We start from the raw sequence: 20,375 nt of genomic DNA, 5'->3' as shown, positions 1-20,375 counted from the left end.
TTTACTGTTAGTCTTCCAGCGACCAAGTTCTAAATAAGGAGAGGGCAAAGCGAATGAGAAGAGATTGAGCGCCGAGCTTCTTCCCTGCTAGTCTCAACAGCCAAGTTCCAAACGAGCAAAGACAAAGTGAATGAGGAGAGATTTGAGTTTCTCAGTTTGATTCGCTCTTAACACAAGATTATAACAATTTTGATTAATCTTAGTTAGATTCGCACATGAAAGGATCAATTTGCATAAATAAAAAATATTATAATTTTTTTTATAAATATAGAAACGGAAATTGATATATAAATATAAAAAAAATTTAGAGACTAATTTATTAAGAATGTTAAAAAATATTATCTTCAAATAAAAAAAAAAAAAAAAAAAACAAACTTAAAAAAGCGGTCCATGCCCGCGGCCGTTCCATTTGTCGTCTCTGTTCTCTGGTATCGACGTTCTCTCCGGGATCGCGACTAAAACCCATTGGTTCGATCTCCCGAATCCAACACGCTCGCAGGTTCCTTCTCGTTTAAAGCGGCAATAACAATCGCTCCTTCTCCCATTCAAATATTCTTCTTTGTCTCAATAATTTATAAAAATAGGGCTTTGTCGAACTCATTTTGGGTTTATTTTTTTCTTATAAATAGATTAGAGGAACCGAAAGATTCTAGTTCTTTTTCTTTTTCTCCGTCTAATCGCCTAAAATTTCGGCTGATTTTAAGTTATTCTGTTGGATTTTTCTTAGATTAGTAAAGCTTTTTTTTTTTAAAAAAAAAAAGAAATTTGGGAGCTTTTGGCTAGATGGTAACGAAAATTATCCATCTTGCTCCTTTAGGTCTTTATATATATATATATTAAAGAAATATTTCTCTAGTATTTTCTGAATCGTAAATTTTGATTGGAAGTTATGTTGCAGGTTTGTACATGGGGTTCGTGTACCAGAGGCTCAATTTTAGAGTAGTCTCAGGGAGATGAACGGGAAACATCTGAGAATGATCTTAGGGCTAATTGTTGGTTTATTTACCGGGGTGGTTTTGGCTATAGGTTATCTACTCTGCATTAAGTTTCGAAGGAGGCATTTGGAGACTGGGAACACCAGTTCACCGAAAGTAGCATCCGTAGCGATCATTGCTAATGCTGTTGATGCCTCTGTAGTACTCTCAGATTCAACTATTGATCAGCGATCTCCCAAAGTCGCTCAAGTAAATTGCACATCCTGTTTCTGGATGGACCTAATAAGAAGAATGATATCTCATTTCCTGGAATACAGAAGTTTGCTTTCAGGTATTGTCATTAAAACTGCCTTCTGCTGTAGTTTAGCCTGCTTGGCATTGATGAGTATATGGAGCACCTTTCGATCTTCATATCTCATAATGTATGTAAATGGAAAAGCTATTCCAGCACAAGCATTACCTGCATAATTCAATATGTGAAATGCGGGATGACATACACACGAGTGCTTCACAAGTTCTTAATAATGAGTTCGTCGTAAGTTTAGATAGTGCACTTTCTGAAATATTAGTTCAATCTAGTTATATGTGGGTGTTCTTTTAGGATAATGAATATTTTAGCGTATGGGAGAATATATAGTTGCATGAGTACGAAAACTGTGCCTGAACACATTGTGTAACTAATAACTGTAAGCTGCTGCAAACTATTTTGCTGCAGAGAAGAATATATTTTAACAAATCCAACTATAGATTTCCTACATTGTTCACTTGACATATGCTGGTATTTGAAGACATTTCGAGATTAAAAGTGTCTGCCTTTTTCACACGCTTTTATTTTTTTCTTCACTTTAGATGTAACATTATCATATTCGACTTTGTTGATACTAGTGCATTCACAGGGATCTGCAGAAAGCAACTAGCAATTTTACAACTGTGATAGGTCAGGGTGCATTTGGTAATGTTTATAAGGCTCATATGTCTACTGTGGGTGACGGTTGCTGTTAAAGTGCTTTCTGCCAATTCTAAGCAAGGGGAGAACCAGTTTCATAATGAGGTAATTTTACATTAGAATTCGAGCAAGTTATCTAACTGGAATTTATTATCCTGTTTCGAATAGTTGATGTTGAAGGCTTCTTGTGCTCAATATGTAAAACTACAAATTATTAATATGAAGGGAATATCACTTGAGCTATCCTTCTCTCGCAGCATTGATGAAAGTAAGAGAGATGTTGCTGTTTCATTTTAATGCCTGAAACCTGGTCATATCAAGATATATATTTCTTTCTATAGAAACCTCACCAGTTATGATTAACAGCAATACAACTGCAACTATTTAGGAAGCTACAAACACATATATGTACGTGTATGCATGCATGCACACATGCACGAAACTCTAAAAAATAAAAGTCTCAAATGCCTGACATTTTTTGTTGACATCAGCAGGATCGGCAGGACAATTCAAAGTGGAGTGTCCAACCATGTTATGTTCAAGAGTCTAAAAGTACTGGCACTTCGAGACATCTTAAACATGAAGTGGCCAAGTAACATAAATTATGCTCATATAATTATATTGTCATGTAAACTTTTTTGATGATGAAAATGTTTGAGGCCTAATGATTTCTCTCTCTAAGTTTATGTTTATGAGCCTTCTCCAAATTTTGGTTTCTCATGGCCCTATTTCATGCTTGTTCATACAGTTTAATCCTTCTACCTAGAAAACTCCACTTCTTTAGCAGCAACATATAACTTTTTTTCTTGTGCCATTGATTTTAGGTCATGCTACTTGGTAGATTGCATCATAGAAACCTTGTAAATTTGCTGGGATACTGTGCAGATAAAGGCCAGCATATGCTAGTTTACGTCTACATGAGTAATGGTAGTGTTGCTTCTCAATTATATGGTAAATGAGACTTCAGATATGAGATCTATGGATCTTAAGATACGTATAGTAGCACATCAAACATGTAAACTTTAATTAACACTTTCATCTGTTCAATGTACCTCCATATCTGTAGGTGAGAAACATGGACCATTAAGCTGGGACTTGAGGGTTAATATAGCTCTAGATGTTGCAAGAGGCGTGGAGTATCTTCATGATGGAGTAAGTTCTCGTATCATCGACAGATATGAACAGAGCAGCTCTGTAATGTACAAGATATTCCGACTAGTTTCTTCTTTGTTTTTCCCCTACTGCAGGCTGTTCCACCCGTAGTGCATTGCGACATCAAGTCTTCTAATGTACTATTGGATCAGTTCATGAGAGCTAGAGTATGTAAATATTTCATTGTTTTAGAGACCTATTACTGGTATAAGAAAATCTGGGATATATGTGAAGGCACTGATTCTAGTTATAGAATTATGGATCCATTTTATCATACATATGAACTATTGGCCGTAACTTTCTGGTTTGTTTTGGCTATAGCATTTGGTGATAGAACCATAGATTTTATTTTGACTGAGATCGACTCTTGGCCTGCTGCAGGCTTCTGGGTTTTCAAGCAATCAAGCTCTTGGTTTCTATGCCATTTTCCTAATCAGCTGCCCTAGGTTGTACTTGTGAAGAAGATAAATGCTGAAACTTTGGTTAGCTATCTGTTATAGATTACTTTGAAATGGAAGGTGATTTTGCTAATGCAATTAGATGGACTGAGAGCAAACTTACCATGATAGGAGCAAATGACATGGCTTGACATGAGTTCATTTATATTTTTGATGTTCGTATAACTGCTAAAAGAGTTGATGGACTGTCTTGCTTAGGATGGAAGCAGCAAAGTTGTCTGGATGCTTGGCATTCTCGGCAGCAAAAGGACTTGTCTCGCACAATAAATTAGCTGGCAGGGTCATCCAATCAGTCATTTGGTTGGAAAGAGACTTGCCTATACTGTAGTTATTTTTGTAGATGACTTATGATGTCCTGAAATTTTAGTGATTCAAAGAGCTCGAATATGTATGAGTTCTCTGATCTCTTCTCCTTGCTGGAAGATTTCTCTGATCTCTTCCCGCACGTTTTCTAAACTATACCATCCCTTCTCAACTATTTTACAGTATAAAAACTGATGGTCCATGATACTGTTCTTGTAGAGAATGCACATTCAAGCATGCCGTATATGTTTAAGAATCCAGTATTAGTCATCAGTATCATCTTTTTTATTTTCCTTAAATTATAGAACTTATCCATATAAGTAATTTGCCTCTTGGAGAAGGTTGCGGATTTTGGGCTATCCAGAGAAGCGGTGTTTAGCTGCCACACGTCTAATGTCAAGGGAACTTTTGGCTATCTTGATCCTGATTACGTATCATCAAGAACTTTCACCAAGAAAAGTGACGTCTACAGCTTCGGTGTCCTGCTTTTTGAAATGATTGCAGGCAGGAAGCCACAACAGGGCCTTATGGAGTATGTCGAGCTTGTAAGATCTCTGCCCTCCAGCATTTTTGTGCTTTATATAACTTGGAACTATCAAGGTATCATTGGATATGGATGTGCTAATATCACTACGGTCCCAAACACTTTCTTCCCTGTTCTAACTCATTCTAATATAGGGGTTCATAACTTGCTGTTCTTGATAATATTTCAGATGGGGTGTACATGCCTTCCTGCAAGTTGTCACATGGTTACTTTAAGAGAATCTTGGAACCTCTTTGTGGTTACCATCTGATAAAGTTTGCATAATCAATGTCACTTTTTTGATAAGATTTTGATATGATGATTGTGGTTTGAACCTAGGTTTGCTAAATCAAAGTACAAGAGTATCATGTCCCGACACGTTAACACAAACCATCAACTAATGACACCTGTGTATTATGCATATGACTCACTGGTGATGGTCACTTACATTGTGGCATGTTACCGACTCGCCTCTTCTCCCTCATTATGTATGCTTTCTTGCCCCTTTATTTAATCGAATCATTTAGCAGTTTAAAATTTGCATGCATGTCAGTATTGCCACTTTCATGTATATGCAAATCATGGCGTCTCAAATCATGGTAGCAGGGATATCAAAGGTTTCAAGGGCCTGTATAGCTGCGTGGATGCCATCTGTTGCAAACTTCTGAGTGGGGGGAAACTGGTGAGGAGGAGATGGTGTCAAATGGGAAGTTGAGGGATGGTTTGGCCAATTGACCCGAAATGCCAGGATTGAAGCTGGGCTTTCCTGATGGGTTTTGATATCCTCTCAATCTTTGGATTGGCGAGTCTATGAGCCTGCCTGATTCCCCTATTTCTTACTCCCTGCCTTTCTCATCTCTGCTGACTCCCACTCATGCAGGAGTTATCCTTGTATCCACTAGTTGGCATCCAGTGTATTCATTCTGATGACATACTAATGCAACTCTCATCACATTGGCAAAATAAGAAAACCACAAACGTTCTTTGATTTGTTGATCTACAACCTTTTATTTGGGAAGACAAGTAATGATGCATCTTACCTATGATGTGCATGGCTTCTTAGGCAGGCTTAAATCTCTCCAACAAACATTTTATCTTTATATGCATCATGTTCATGTTCGGATAACCAAGCATCATCTGATCAAATAACCAATCGAAAATTATGCTTGGCATGCGTTTCTGTATATACTTATGTTTGAACATTTGCTTATGAATCAGGCAGCAATAAATGCTGAGGGAAGAGTTGGCTGGGAAGAATTGGTGGATTCTCGGCTAGCTGGAGTGTATGATGCGCGAGAGGTAAATGGCATGGCAGCACTTGCATACAAATGCGTCAGCCGAGACTCCAGAAAACGGCCTCCCATGAGTTACGTAGTTCAGGCTCTGTCGTGTATTGTGAAGGCAAGACCTAGCAAAAGGCATCATGAAAGGAAGCTCCTGCTGACCAAAGTAGAGAACGAGTCCATAGACCAAGAACTGCCCTACGTTCGGACTTCTTTCTCCGGGCTGCATTGGGATGAGTCCATTGGTAGCTCAGCTGGCCTGCCAGATGCTTAATAGCTTCATTTGTTTTTAAATTGACGTGTTGTAATTTGATAGCTGTTGTTAGTTTACTATATGAGTTAATCTGAGGCCATTCACGAATTATTGTTTGCCATCCAGTTTCTTGTTTTACATATACTCCTTTTATGCGCTTTATCCAGAGTGGTATGAAACACTGGTGTTGGCCGCTTGTAGCCTCGCATGACGCAGGATAAGTGCGTATAATCATTAGTGGGATGGCTTTTTTTGTCTGAAAAATCGGCGAGATTACTTGGTCTTTGTGAGGACCCGTGCAGGTGTCTGTTTTGTTCTACATCGGTTATTTGTTGGGTAGATCTTGGGTACTTATATAAAATTAAGGAACTTATATAATATCTTCTGACTAGCTATTTTGGATGAGATTTTAAGTTGTTATAAATGATATCAAAGAAAGGACTCGGCCCATAACCTATGTGAATTAGAAGACACTGCAACATGAATTCATTAGGGTTAACCATAGGCCAATCGTAGTGCTTGTGATTAGATTTGAATAAATTTGAACTCTTAATCTGACGAGGACATCATACAAGGATCCGTACGGGCGTGTGTTTAGTTCTATATCGATTATTCGCTAGATAGATCTTACGTACTTATACAGAATAAAGAAATCTAAATAATATATTCCGGCTAGTTATTTTGGGTGAGGTCCTGAGTTGCGACAGCCTCTTATTCGAATGGCAAGGTTCCCAGCCGCTTTGACATTCGTATTTAGTCTAACGCCTATGAGAATCTTGACGTCTTCCTTGTAGCGTTACGGATATATAAGCAGTAACGGAGTAGAGTCGCACGCCACTGCTTCAAATAGTACCGGTTATTCATCGGAGCTCTTCCAGTGTCACGCCTCGAGCTCTCCTCTCAAATATCAAGCAAACATGAACGGTTAGTGGCAGATGGTCTCGCCCTCAAGAAGCTCCTGACCCTCGCTTCGGCGCGGGCCGCACCTCGTGGCGCTCAGTCGCCGCTGGGGCTTCCCTCCCTCTCCCCGCCTCCCATGGCTGCTTCTTTTCCACGGACGCCACCCTAGGCCTCCGACAGTGGCGCACTGGCGCTTCGCCACCCTCCCGGAGGGCTTCTGCCGGAGGCGGTGCTGCAGCTCCTCCAAGGGCTGGTTGTGCATGTCCATTGGTAACACCATATAACTCTCTGGGATCCTTTCTCGCGACCGAAGGCGACATAATTGCGTACGTGCAGGCCGAAAGAGAGGCACTGGATGCTCGCAACCATGTCCAAGCGATTCCTTATTGGTATTGCATTAAGGACGGGAGTTGGGTTCAGCTGTGGGAGCTGGGTGAAGTTGAGAGCAGTTTAGCTTACAGGATGGAGCGGAGATCAAGCCTGGTACCTACTATGGAAGATTTCGGAGGAATACTTGTGCCTCTTTTATTTCTTTCAAAGAGTCATATGGTCCACAAATTGTTGTCAGGCTGGGAAGCGTAAATTATGTGGTTGGTTCTGTTTTGCTGCATGCTTTATTTTTCTGATTCAACGGTCTCGTCTCCTGTAGTATTTTTTTTTTTAAAATCTGATTCAACAGTCTTGTGTCTGGTAGTAAATTACGAAAGTTTTAATCCTGTTCAAGTAAGGTCCTATATTGGTGTTGCTTACCTTGCATCCTTGGTCACCTACCTGGAAGGGCATATGTCAGGACATGCAGCCTTCTTGGTGTTGTTTAGCCTTATGTAAGAAATCTCTGTTAGCCTGTTAGGTTCTGGGAAGAAAATTGCATGCAATTGCAGATTGCTGGAATGGAAAGAACAACCGATGGTCAATCAAGTTCAGAAGGCCACTAAGTATTAAAGTGAACAAAAAAACAAACGAATTGAACTTATGCGAGAGGCATGTATTTAATTTCACACATTGTGCACCGATAAGATTTTGGTATTTATACGGAACTAAAGAATTCAAAAAATATTTATTCTCATATTGGTTGTGCACTGAAAAGATCTTTAGTATTTATATAAGATTAAGAAATTCAAATATTTTTTTGGCTAGTCTTTTTGGGTGAAGTCTCAAATGCTATGAGAGAGGATCTAATGTATAGTTTATGTGGACTAGGAGACTGACTTTTTTGGATGACCATGGAACAAGCATGATATTGTGATTGGATTTGCATCCTTATCTTGGCAAGGATTCCAAAACTGAAGCAGGAGGAATATGTTTATCATTATTAACGTTATTATCACTATTATTTTTCTAGTTTCTATTACCATCAAATCTGTTATGGCTGTTATTTAGCATACCCAATGTTGATTTAATCTACCTCACATACCTACTTTAATGAGGCACAAACTCTCTTTAGAATCTAAAAATTTACAAATATCATCCTAAGAAAGCCAAGTATCCTCATTGAATTCGTACCATTGGTATATTTACATGATTCAGAGGAAAGGAATACCAGCCATTTTGCTTATAAGCAGTTCATTGATTTTAACAATTTCTTACTATCTTTTTACTACAGTAATTATGCTAATTTTTATCTCATAAATATCTCAATTGACATCTTGATGCCCATTTAAACTGTTTTTATTGATATGGTGAGAAGAAGCACACCCCTTTTTTTCTGGTTGAAGGAAGAAGCACACTTAATCAGTAATGATTCGAGATTAAAATCTAGAATGGCTGGGACCATCAACCACTTGAGAGGACAGCTATATGACAAGCTGAGAATATGGCTTCATTTAATCAAGCAAAATTTATGCAGACATGTACTACCATATGGCCTACAAGGGTGGTACTCGGAGAACAAATACTAACGATCATAATTATCTGGCCAACCAGAATGACTAACAAAACAAGAAATTTTGCCTGGCCGTTTTTACTGAAATCAATTTGACTGAAAACAGCACTATGGCGTTTGATTGCCTCCAACTTTTATGCAAACAAAGTATAGTGAATGCTTCCAGTTTTTCCCATGTATTAACTGCACCATAAGTGTCCTAGTTGTTGGGATTGGGAGGTAACAACAAACAAGATAATTAAAGCACAACGGAATCAACAACTCTCCCACCTTGTGTAAACCTGTTAGAAAACAAACAACTAGAGCCAATCCACCTAATATATATATATCAAGGCATTCACAAATACTTAGTTGATTAGAAAAATAAAACACAAAAGGAACACCAAATTTTTACGTGGAAAACCTCCCCAATGTGGAGAGTAAAAACCACGGGACCGTAGTCCACCCAAAAACTTCCACTATCAACAAATAATGGGTATACAATCTGTTCTCTCTAGCCAAAACTAGAGGCATATATCACCACATAATCTCAAGAACAATATTCTTGGCAAACATCAATTATAAGAGAGAAAGATTGAGAAGATCTCACATAAACAGCAGCCACGTTTCTGAAAAATCTGACTGTGATAGAAGACTGCAAATGGCGATCACACCGTACAGATTGAAGAACCACGTGTTGCGAACCTGCTGTCCAAATTTCAGCTCGATCGGACCACGGATCACCTCCCGATCGTCGTTTGATCAAGACTGCGCGCTGAATATCAATTCTGCATCTTCTCCCCTGCCTCCCTCTATTTTTAATTCGTGGAAGACGGCTCACATACCCTGCATTCTCAACATAAAAGGTTGCCCTAATGGGCCTCACGTTTTGGGCCAAAAATAGTCCAACCAAATAGGCTAAAACTAATTAATTTAGCCCACATTTGTTGGGCTAAGTCTCCTCCAACATAGGAGGGATAACCCAACAAATCTCCCCCTCCCGACTATGTAGAGGGATTCACCATCCCGGAGATCAATCGACATACCTCAAGCTTTTCTCTTGGCAAAGACTTCGTCAACATATCAGAACCATTGTCATCTGTATGAATTTTTTCAAGTTCCAACAGCTTAGAACTCAGAACATCTCGAATCCAATGGTATCTCACATCTATATGCTTCGATCTTGAATGAAAGGTAGAGTTTTTACCAAGATGGATAGCACTCTGATTATCACAATATAACACATAGTGCTCTTGCTTGAAACCAAGCTCCTCAATATATTTTCTCAACCATAGCAACTCTTTACATGATTCAGTTGCTGCAATGAACTCTGCTTCAGTGGTAGAAAGTGCAACACACTTCTGTAACTTTGATTGCCATGCCACGGCTCCTCCTGCAAAAGTAATTAGATAACCTGAAGTAGATCTGCGAGTATCAACATCTCCAGCCATATCTGCATCTGTGTAACCAACTAGCATAGGTTTCTCACATCCAAAGCTAAGTTTCAAACTGGACGTACCTCGAAGATATCTCATAATCCACTTCACTGCATTCCAATGCTCTCTTCCTGGATTTGAAAGAAAACGACTAACTGTGCCAACTGCATGAGCCATGTCTGGTCTTGTACACACCATTGCATACATCAAACTTCCTACCGCTGAAGAATATGGAACTTTCTGCATGTCTTTCTTTTCTTCATCTGTAGAAGGACACTGTTTAGTGCTCAATTTAAAGTGAGTAGCAAGAGGAGTACTAACCACTTTAGCTTTGTCCATATTAAACTTCTGAAGCACTTTCTCAATGTACTTTTCTTGTGACATGTACAACTTCTTAGCATCTCTGTCTCGATTAATCCTTATGCCAAGGATCTGTTTTGCTGACCCTAAGTCTTTCATAGCAAAAGACTTATTTAATTGCTTCTTCAACCTATCAATCCGAGAAGCATTCTTGCCAACAATCAACATGTCATCAACATAAAGTAACAAAATAATAAAATCATCATCATCAAATTTCTGCACAAAAACACAATGGTCAGAAATTGTCTTCTTGTAACCATGCTCCCCCATAACTGACTCAAATTTCTTGTACCATTGTCTCGGTGCCTGCTTCAAGCCATAAAGACTTTTCTTTAATCTGCATACATAATCCTCTTTTTTCTTTTCCTCGAAACCTTCTGGCTGCTCCATATAAATTTCTTCCTCTAAGTCACCGTGAAGGAAAGCAGTCTTGACATCCATCTGCTCAATCTCTAGATCAAGACTAGCTGCTAAACCGAGAACAACTCGAATAGATGACATCTTCTCAACTGGAGCAAATATTTCATTAAAATCAACACCTTTTCTTTGGCTGAATCCCTTGACAACCAATCTAGCTTTATACCGTGGACATGATGAGTGTTCTTCTTGCTTCACTCTGTACACCCACCTATTCTTCAAAGCTTTTTTGCCTTTAGGCAACTTTACTAACTCAAAGGTGTGATTTTCATATAGTGACTTCATTTCATCCTTCATGGCCTCAATCCATTCTTTCTTGTGTTCATCTTCCATCGCTTCTTCATAATTTTCGGGTTCTCCCCCGTCAGTAAGTAGCACATATTCATTAGTTGAATACCGTGTGGAAGGTTGTCTATTTCTATTAGACCTCCTAATTAGTTGAGCTGGAACATCTGGTTCTTGCAACTGATTATCAGCATCATTATTTGCTTCAGCCTGTATGGGAGCATTTTCATTCACATCAACTGCATCTGGCTGGTCATTCTGCAACTCATCAGCATTTTCTGGCACTGGTGTTGGTGCTATAGGAACTGGATCCAAGTCTATCATGTCATCACTATACTGTGGCTCTGTCTTATCTGCTTTCTCAATATCCTGTATGGTTTGATCTTCCATGAACACGACATCACGGCTTCTAATAAGCTTTTTGCTGACTGGATCATAAAACTTGTACCCAAAATTATCCTGACCATACCCTAAAAGTATGCACTGTCTAGTTTTGGCATCAAGTTTGGACCTTTCATCTTTGGAAATATGCACAAATGCCTTGCATCCAAAGACATGAAGATGATCATAAGAAACATCTTTACCTGTCCAGACTCTGTTTGGCACATCAAACTGCAAGGGAACACAAGGTGTGAGATTCAATACATGTACAACTGTACTCAAAGCCTCACCCCAAAAAGATCTTGGCAACCCTGCTTGTGAAAGCAAACATCTGACTCTCTCCACCAATGTCTTATTCATTCTTTCTGCCAAACCATTCAATTGAGGTGTCTTCGGAGGTGTTTTCTGATGCCGAATACCCTGTTCTCGACAATAATCATCAAATGGACCTGAGTATTCTCCTCCATTATCTGTTCGGATACATTTCAGCTTTCTCCCTGTTTCTCTCTCAACTGAGGCCTGAAACTGTTTGAAAACATCCATACATGATCCTTTGTCTTTAAGGTGTAAACCCATATCTTTCTTGATTGATCATCAATGAATGTCACAAAATAACGAGCACCACCAAGTGTCATTGTCTTCATTGGACCACAAACATCTGAATGCACCAGATCAAGTGCATTTGGTTTTCTGGAAGGAGGGGATGCTTTGAAGGAAACTTTGTTCTGCTTACCTGCTAAACAGTGAGCACAATTTCTCAGATGAGTACTCTTCACTCCATGTAGTAGTCCTTTCTTAGCCAACATCGATAAGCCTTTCTCACTCATGTGACACAGTCTCTTGTGCCATAACTCAACTGTATCTTCATTCTCCACTGCATTGATAGTGGTTCTGGAGAGCCCTGTCTGAAACAAGTATAAAGTTGAGTGCTTTTTACCTGTAGCCACAACCAAAGCTCCTTTAGTGAGCTTCCATCTACCATCAGAGAAAGTATTGCAGAATCCTTCATCATCAAGTCTACCCACAGAAAGTAGGTTGTAACGGATGTCGGGAATATGTTTCACATTTTTAAGAACCAACTTTGTGCCATTGTTGGTTTCTAAACAAACATCGCCTACACCGACAACTTTAGCTATGCCACTATCTCCCATTTTTACAACCCTAAAATCACCAGCTATATAGGTTGAAAAGAGATCCCTCCGCGATGTAGCATGAATAGAAGCACCACTGTCAACTACCCAGCTCATCTCATGACATGCAAGATTAACAACATCAACATCACAAGCAATAAGAAAGTTTTCAATAATGGAAACCTGATCTTTATCATTATCATCTTTCTTCTTATCTGTATCTTTGTTTTGCTTGTTTTCCCTCTTCAGCTTCCGACAATACTTCTTGATATGCCCCTTTCCACCACAATGATAACACTCAACATTAGCGAATTTATTGGACTTACTTCTGGTCTTGCCTCTGTACTTCGAATCTCTGCTTTTACTCCTCCCCCTCGTCTCAGTAACTAAGACATCTGACTGTGAAGAGGAACCCTGTGATTTTCGTCTCATCTCTTCATTCAGAATACTACTCTTAGCTAAATCCATTGAGATAACACCATTCGGGGCTGAGTTAGATAAAGTTGTTCTCACTGTCTCCCACGAGTTCGGCAGAGTGCCTAGAAGCCATAATCCCTGTACCTCATCATCAAAATTGATACCCATTGTGGCCAATTGATTAATGATCCCTTGGAATGTATTCAAATGATCTGTCATAGGAGTTCCATCCTGATACCTCAAGGACATCATCTGCTTTATGAGGAACAATTTATTATTTCCAGTTTTCCGGGCATACAATTGTTCAAGCTTGGTCCATAAACTGCGTGCATGTGTCTCTCCACTAATATGATTCAAAACATTGTCATCTACCCATTGCCTGATATATCCACACACTTGTCGATGGAGCAATTTCCACTCCTCTTCAGTTTTATCATCAGGTTTCATAGTAGAAAATACCGGTTGATGATAACCTTTCACATAGAGAAGATCTTCCATCTTTCCTTTCCATGTATGATAATTAGTACCATTCAGATTAATCATTCTAGCAGTATTTGTTTCCATTGTTCACACAAGATAAAACAATTCAACAACCTCGCTCTGATACCACTTGTTGGGATTGGGAGATAACAACAAACAAGATAATTAAAGCACAACGGAATCAACAACTCTCCCACCTTGTGTAAACCTGTTAGAAAACAAACAACTAGAGCCAATCCACCTAATATATATATATCAAGGCATTCACAAATACTTAGCTGATTAGAAAAATAAAACACAAAAGGAACACCAAATTTTTACGTGGAAAACCTCCTCAATGTGGAGAGTAAAAACCACGGGACCGTAGTCCACCCAAAAACTTCCACTATCAACAAATAATGGGTATACAATCTGTTCTCTCTAACCAAAACTAGAGGCATATATCACCACATAATCTCAAGAACAATATTCTTGGCAAACATCAATTATAAGAGAGAAAGATTGAGAAGATCTCACATAAACAGCAGCCACGTTTCTGAAAAATCTGACTGTGATAGAAGACTGCAAATGGCGATCACACCGTACAGATTGAAGAACCACGTGTTGCGAACCTGCTGTCCAAATTTCAGCTCGATCGGACCACGGATCACCTCCCGATCGTCGTTTGATCAAGACTGCGCGCTGAATATCAATTCTGCATCTTCTCCCCTGCCTCCCTCTATTTTTAATTCGTGGAAGACGGCTCACATACCCTGCATTCTCAACATAAAAGGTTGCCCTAATGGGCCTCACGTTTTGGGCCAAAAATAGTCCAACCAAATAGGCTAAAACTAATTAATTTAGCCCACATTTGTTGGGCTAAGTCTCCTCCAACATAGGAGGGATAACCCAACACTAGTGTCAATTAATCATGCATTGCTTTGATTCACATGGTGCAGTCTTACATTATGAACTGAATTTCTTCTCGACAATACCTCAGACCAGACATTTGGTGTTACATTTCCGTCAGTATATCTCTGTTAACTTCCTTGATCAAATCATACCCTATTTTCCTAGAGTTTGAAGAACATGTAGGTCCAAATTTGTGGGCTTGTGGGTTGACCCTGCTCTGCAGTTGTTCCACAGGCGCAAACAAATGAGTTAGCCAATTGTTTACGCTTGACTTTTAGATCTGGCAGACTAAGATTAGCGCATGAGGCGGAGAAGAATCTGCAACTACCGATGAGTCCGTTCACTAAATAATATACATACATATTTTAGATTATAATGCACATGACTATGATTAGAGGACAAAGAATGCCTATTTACAACCTCAAAAGCTAAATAACGACTGCACTCACTATCTCAAGAAGTGCACAATGAGATGAAGCATCTAAGCGGTTGGCGAACCGTGTCAAACCTGGAAAACGAGACTATTAAAAAGATTTTGTTTTGATTCGATCAAGAGAAACCAGTCCTGTCAAAGTCCCCACCTTCTGTTGGAAGGGAAACAGTTTCTATAAAGACAGTGGGCTTCACATGAGCAGTGGGACCTGTTCTGAGTCAGTCCACCATGATCTGATAGTGAGAACAAAAGCACTGTAGAATTGATGGCAAGGTAGGATTCAAAACTCCAGCCGAAGTAGATGGAACAGTTTCTGGTTTATGTTCCCATATTTGTACAGCAGGAGGGATTAAATGTGACGTTCATTAATATAAAATGGCATACTGCTTGTTAGACGATGAGCAATGGCGACTCCTGTACATAAATCACAAGGTTAAAAGACAGGATTTGCGTCAGGTAACAGTAATGACTACCCTGTGGAAAACAATGTCACAGAAATTTTCTATCTTGTCCTGCGGCAGTATATATATATATATATATATATATATATATATATATATATATATATATATATATATATATATATATATATATATATATATATGTTATTTAAGAAAGATGGCAGCAACCTTTCCCTGTGGAGTGTAATAAGCCCGCATCGACCCAAGGAACATGTACATGGGTTTGTTTCTCTGTACGATCACAAAATTGGTGACACCAAGACAGACGCCATTTAATGTGGACGTGGATGGAGAAGAGAAACAGTTCAATGTGACAGAGGGAGTTGGTTGCTGTGCCAGATAAGTTTTAGGGAACTACACATGAGACCTGAATCCTTAGCAAGGGTAATCAATAAACTCAGCAGCGCTGTGCATGAGTACAGAGTCAAAAGCATTTCAGATTTAACTCAAGATGTGACATAGAAAAAGGTTAATTTCTTCAGGATTTACAGATTACCACAAAGCATGGTAGAAGGGCTCGCGGACTGAGCAAGTAGAGCTCCTCAATGTTGGCATACAGGCCTACTTTTCCAGCCAATGCGTCGAACCCGGACTCTCCTGCTAACTCTTGGAAGTTATCCAATGGCTTGTGAACCCTGCCTGCAATCACCCTACAAACCAGCAGCGCCTTCTTTATATTCGGATCATCCTCATATATTTCAATAGATTCAAATGCTCTCCCGCTGGTCGAAGTCGTAAACACTCCAATACCTCCCTTCAGCTCCTTCTTCGTGGAGAATCCGTATCTTATAATCCGGCATATGTTGCACTTCTCTGATGAGCACAGGCTTGAAGTGCCATTCGTGCCAAGAGAACAAGCAACTGTGGTGCCATAGAATCTTAGCAGTTCGTTGCCATCGGCCAGGCAACGGGGATGCTTCTTCGGGAGTTTGCTGGCTCTAAGCTTCACCATTTCCCGGTATTCTTCGAAGCGGGCAAGAGTTTTTTGCATGTTATGGACTTTGAGGACTCTCTCTATCCGCCAACAACTGCTCTCAGACTTCACCAGGTTTGCTCTGCATATAATTTCGACTATCTTCCTAGAGGAGTCTCCTTCCACAAGTTCAGTGACTACAGAAATAGCAGGATGTCCTCAAAGTTTGTAGGAGGCAAAGACCAAGAATTTTCTTTTCAAAAGCTTGTGATAAGAATTCAAATGAGTCAAAACTTAAATGCAAAAACAACACTTATGGATCAGTTGATGGAGTCGGGAAATTTGAATGCATGAAAGTCTTATAAACTACGCAAATCAGAAATAATTTTAAAGCAAAAGAAAAAAAAAATGCATTGCCCCTCCCTGGCTCATTTCCCCTCCTGTATTTTCCTCAGAGCACCATTACATGTTTCAGAAGCATGTTTACAGTGTTGCGACCAATATGAAAGATTTCTATGATTTAAGCTTGTGCTACTGCCTGCCTTTACTAAGCACATCTATAATTCATTTAGTCCGCTGGTTCCGATAAATATCTAGGGGCCGACTTGATTTCTGATGTAAAAGCTTAGTGTCAAGGCCTAAAAGCATTTGGGAATACTAATACTCGAGGCAGGTAATAAGATTAAATAATCCAGATAATAAAATCTAAAATACCTGGCCTTCATCAATATGGACAGCTAAATTTCAAGAAATGGTGAAGAATGATCAATGCAACAAATTGCAAAATAGGCCTTATAATGACGCCACTGCAGAATCACTAAAAAAAAAAAGATAAAGCAAAGAAAATCTTTTGAGACCAACAAGCCGTTTGTAAGGAAATCAAATCCAACATATTAAATCTTGAGGAAATCGTTCATCAATGTCAGGTCCTCCCGATAGTCTCAAGAAAAAGGCAACAGAAACCAACATAAAGTGGACAGGGGAATAAAAGACTGGAGGTATGTTGCTAGATTATGTTCCGTACCTGCATGCTTGGAGAGATGGTGAGGTTCCAAGGCTTCCAACTTCCCAAACCGCTCTCCACATTTGTGGCAGGTGATATTAGCAGAGGATCCATGCGACCCTGCTTCATGAGAGGCCCTTGGAGTTAAGGAAACATGAAGAGCTCCACCACCACCATTACCAAACACAGCACTAGAGAGAGATGAACCCCCAATGCCATAGCCCTCCTTGTCAGCAAACAAGCCAGGTGACCTCCTCGGAGGGGTGGCGCTGGTTCCCCTGAAGGAAGGGTTGTGCCGGAGACTGAAGTGGCCCCCTGGCCCTGGGGTGCCTGGCTTAAGAGTACCCACGTAGCTTGAGCCAACCCCAGCCTCCCCCTCATGGCAGCCCCCTAAACCAGTTATCCTGAGCTCACACCTGGAGTTGCTAAGGATAACCTCATGTGTGATTGGATTCAGGAACTCACTGCTCCCAATGGACCTTGGGCTGCAGCTTGGTGGCTTCTCGAGGTGCCTTTTGCTCCCATGGATGACATCTTTGAGGTTGGCAATAGATCTAGAGCACCCAGACCTCCCTGGTCTCCTCGTCAAAATGGCTCCCAACGGCACCCTGGCCTTGGGATCATGGACATCAGATGGCTCAGATTTGCAGTGGAGGGATTTCTTCAGAGCAAACCAAACTGTCGGCATCTTCTCTTCCCTTCCCTCTTTTTCCCAGTATTTTTTCTCCCCTTTCCTCTAGGCTCTTTTCTCCCTGATGCAAGCTATCTTTAATTCAGGCAGGCAGCGTATTGAAGGAGATATTACTCTCTCCATTTGATTCTCTTTCATTTGGTCAGCGGTCATCTTGCACCATTAAATCTTTACCTGTGATTTCGTTCCTTCTTTATCCAAGGAAGGGAACTCCGTTAAAAGCTAGAAGAAGCAAGGGTCTTGTCTCCTTTCTACTCACTTTCCACCCTTGGAAAGCCGACAGCCATTAAGATATACTCAAAACCCCTCCAGCTCCAAAAACAACTCAACCAGACTTATAAAAGGGACTTCATAGACCTTCAAACCTTTGCGCTTGAAAGGCTTCCTCAACGCGCCTTAGGGAAGGAAACGGACAAGCCTGGAGACTCAGAAGAGCAAAGACAAACCTTGAAGTGAGGAATGGACAAGTGTGTTTTCAAGACGTGGAATCTTTGGTTCTTGAAGGCTTGAACATCCAGCTGGAAGACCTTAGTTGCATTAATAAATGGTGAATTCACCAAGATCTCTCTTTATAGAAGAGCCAGAGAAGGGGAAGGAAGGGGTGGGGAGAGAGAGAGAGAGAGAAGGAGAGAGAGAAGGGGGGTTGATAGGATCTTAATTGCATTCAATTTAAGTATGCAGAGAAAGAAACGATAGATTTTTGGTGCAAGAAATGAGGAGAATCAGTTGGATGGGTCTAAAGGAGATCATAGTTTGCCAAGTGGCATGATTGTGATATTTCAGTTGCCAAGTAATGGCAAAAAAAAAAAAAAAGCTTTGACTTCCCTTGTCTGCAGCTCGCTCTACCCTTCCATGGTCTCATAATTGAATTTATTATGGAGAAGGAAAAGAACTGTCGTTTCATTAAATCCTTAATTGGCATTAAATGCTGAGCTGATAGGTTCGATTTCGTCCAGTGGGCCCTACACGGGAGCAAACACCAGGCAGGGATTTTTAACTCGTATGCAACCGGTGAGATGACTCGGGCCTTTTCTGTCACTGTAACGGCCCGGACAAGTGCACCAAACCGTGCGCCTGGTTCCTGCTTGAAGCAGCAACCATTTAGAACATGGAGCGTTTGATTAAATTCAACGGTCCCAGTTGGGCTTGCATTCAAAAATATATTGTCCGGATTTGCGGTGGTCTTCCCCAGTGGGCTCCTAGGCAATCGACCTTACGTGGTACTACGGGTTCGAGCTGACCAAATCCAAATCCAAATTCAAATCCAAATCTAAGAATCTAGTTTATTGACTCTAAGACAAAAACTAAATGATAACATACCGCCAATAAGAGAATTTCAATGTCTTTTGATTTCGCCCTGTAGCAAGTAGATGTGGACTTTGGACATGAAGGATGCAAGTAATCGGTCCCGAAGACAGAAACTTTTGGATAGAAGCGTGCTACGTTTTCCTTATTTGTGTCAAAAAAAAAAAAATAGAGGCAATTTAAACTTTTGGTCGTTGGTGCTAAGGATGCAATTATGCATCCAGAGAGAGTGCTACCTGAGGTTGTTATCATTGTTTATTGTTGATGTTTTTCATTATAAACTCGTTTGGTTTACGAAAAAAAAAATATTTTTTTAAAAAATTAATATTTAGATATATGATATTTGAAAATATAATTTTTGTATATTTAATTAACTATAAAAATAATATAATGACTTATATTTGGTTGATCATTTATTTTTAAAAAAAAGTTATATAAAATATCTGTTATGCCTTTAATAAAGGGAACGATCTTGTTCCATTCTAATAGCTTTAGAATACTGTTAGAAAAAAGAAAAAAAAATCTTAATTTCTAGCCTATAGAAATTGGATTTTTTCATATTCCATATAGATTTTTCTTTTCTATGAAGGACCTATTTAGATGATTGGACTAAAAATCCTATAGAACATGTTGAGGTAGTACAACTAGCAATATCATAGGATTATAGGTTGGGGCCAAGAGTGGCTTGGTCCAAATCTCATGGAGAAAAAAAAAATCTCAGCAGGTCTTTTTTTTTCTCCCTATGTGATTCGGACCAATTCACTCTAAAGCTATTCGTGAATACTTATGAATACAGGCATAGCTCAGTGTATAATTTTATAATTTTGTTGGTTATACTATGCCAATCCACGAATTTTGCTAGCTGTAAAATATTAAAATTTTATTTTTATAAAAAAATATTTTTCTATTTTTAAAAAATTAATTAAATAAATATTTATTTTATTGATCATAATTTTATCCCTTTTCCTTCCGTGAACCAAGCGAATTCTATATTTGACCTTTCTCTTATCATTCCTGCATTTTCCGAGCATCACTGCAGTTCTAACGAGGTTGAGGTTTTATCTCTAATTGGACCCACCTTTAGGCCAAGGCACATCAACTCAAGCAGTCTAGGCTTCGGATTTTATATTTTTTCCTTCCCCCTAGAAGTACTTTAGA

General features: G+C 39.5%; 2 protein-coding genes across 2 annotated transcripts; one reads left to right on the top strand and one right to left on the bottom strand.

The window, feature by feature from the left end:
- The first annotated feature begins 424 nt into the window (after positions 1-424).
- LOC103709977 (calcium/calmodulin-regulated receptor-like kinase 1) lies at positions 425-5,993 on the top strand. The gene is given in 10 exon segments (XM_008795532.4): positions 425-499; positions 899-1,197; positions 1,200-1,266; positions 1,832-1,916; positions 1,918-1,986; positions 2,706-2,832; positions 2,948-3,033; positions 3,129-3,200; positions 4,136-4,339; positions 5,536-5,993. Coding segments are annotated over 9 exon segments (1,293 nt in total). The 5' UTR covers positions 425-499; positions 899-953; the 3' UTR covers positions 5,875-5,993.
- A 9,673-nt stretch (positions 5,994-15,666) lies between these two features.
- Positions 15,667-18,528, bottom strand: LOC103709996. The gene is made up of 2 exons (XM_039125902.1): positions 17,243-18,528; positions 15,667-16,415 (listed from the first exon to the last, which is right to left on the bottom strand). The coding sequence occupies exons 1-2, from the start codon at positions 17,907-17,909 to the stop codon at positions 15,784-15,786; spliced, it is 1,299 nt and encodes a 432-aa protein (XP_038981830.1). The 5' UTR covers positions 17,910-18,528; the 3' UTR covers positions 15,667-15,783.
- Between the last annotated feature and the right edge of the window lie 1,847 nt (positions 18,529-20,375).

Source organism: Phoenix dactylifera, chromosome 4 (genome assembly GCF_009389715.1).
Source record: "Phoenix dactylifera cultivar Barhee BC4 chromosome 4, palm_55x_up_171113_PBpolish2nd_filt_p, whole genome shotgun sequence".
Classification (NCBI taxonomy): Eukaryota; Viridiplantae; Streptophyta; class Magnoliopsida; order Arecales; family Arecaceae; genus Phoenix; species Phoenix dactylifera.
This window is presented reverse-complemented; position numbering and strand designations above follow the sequence as displayed.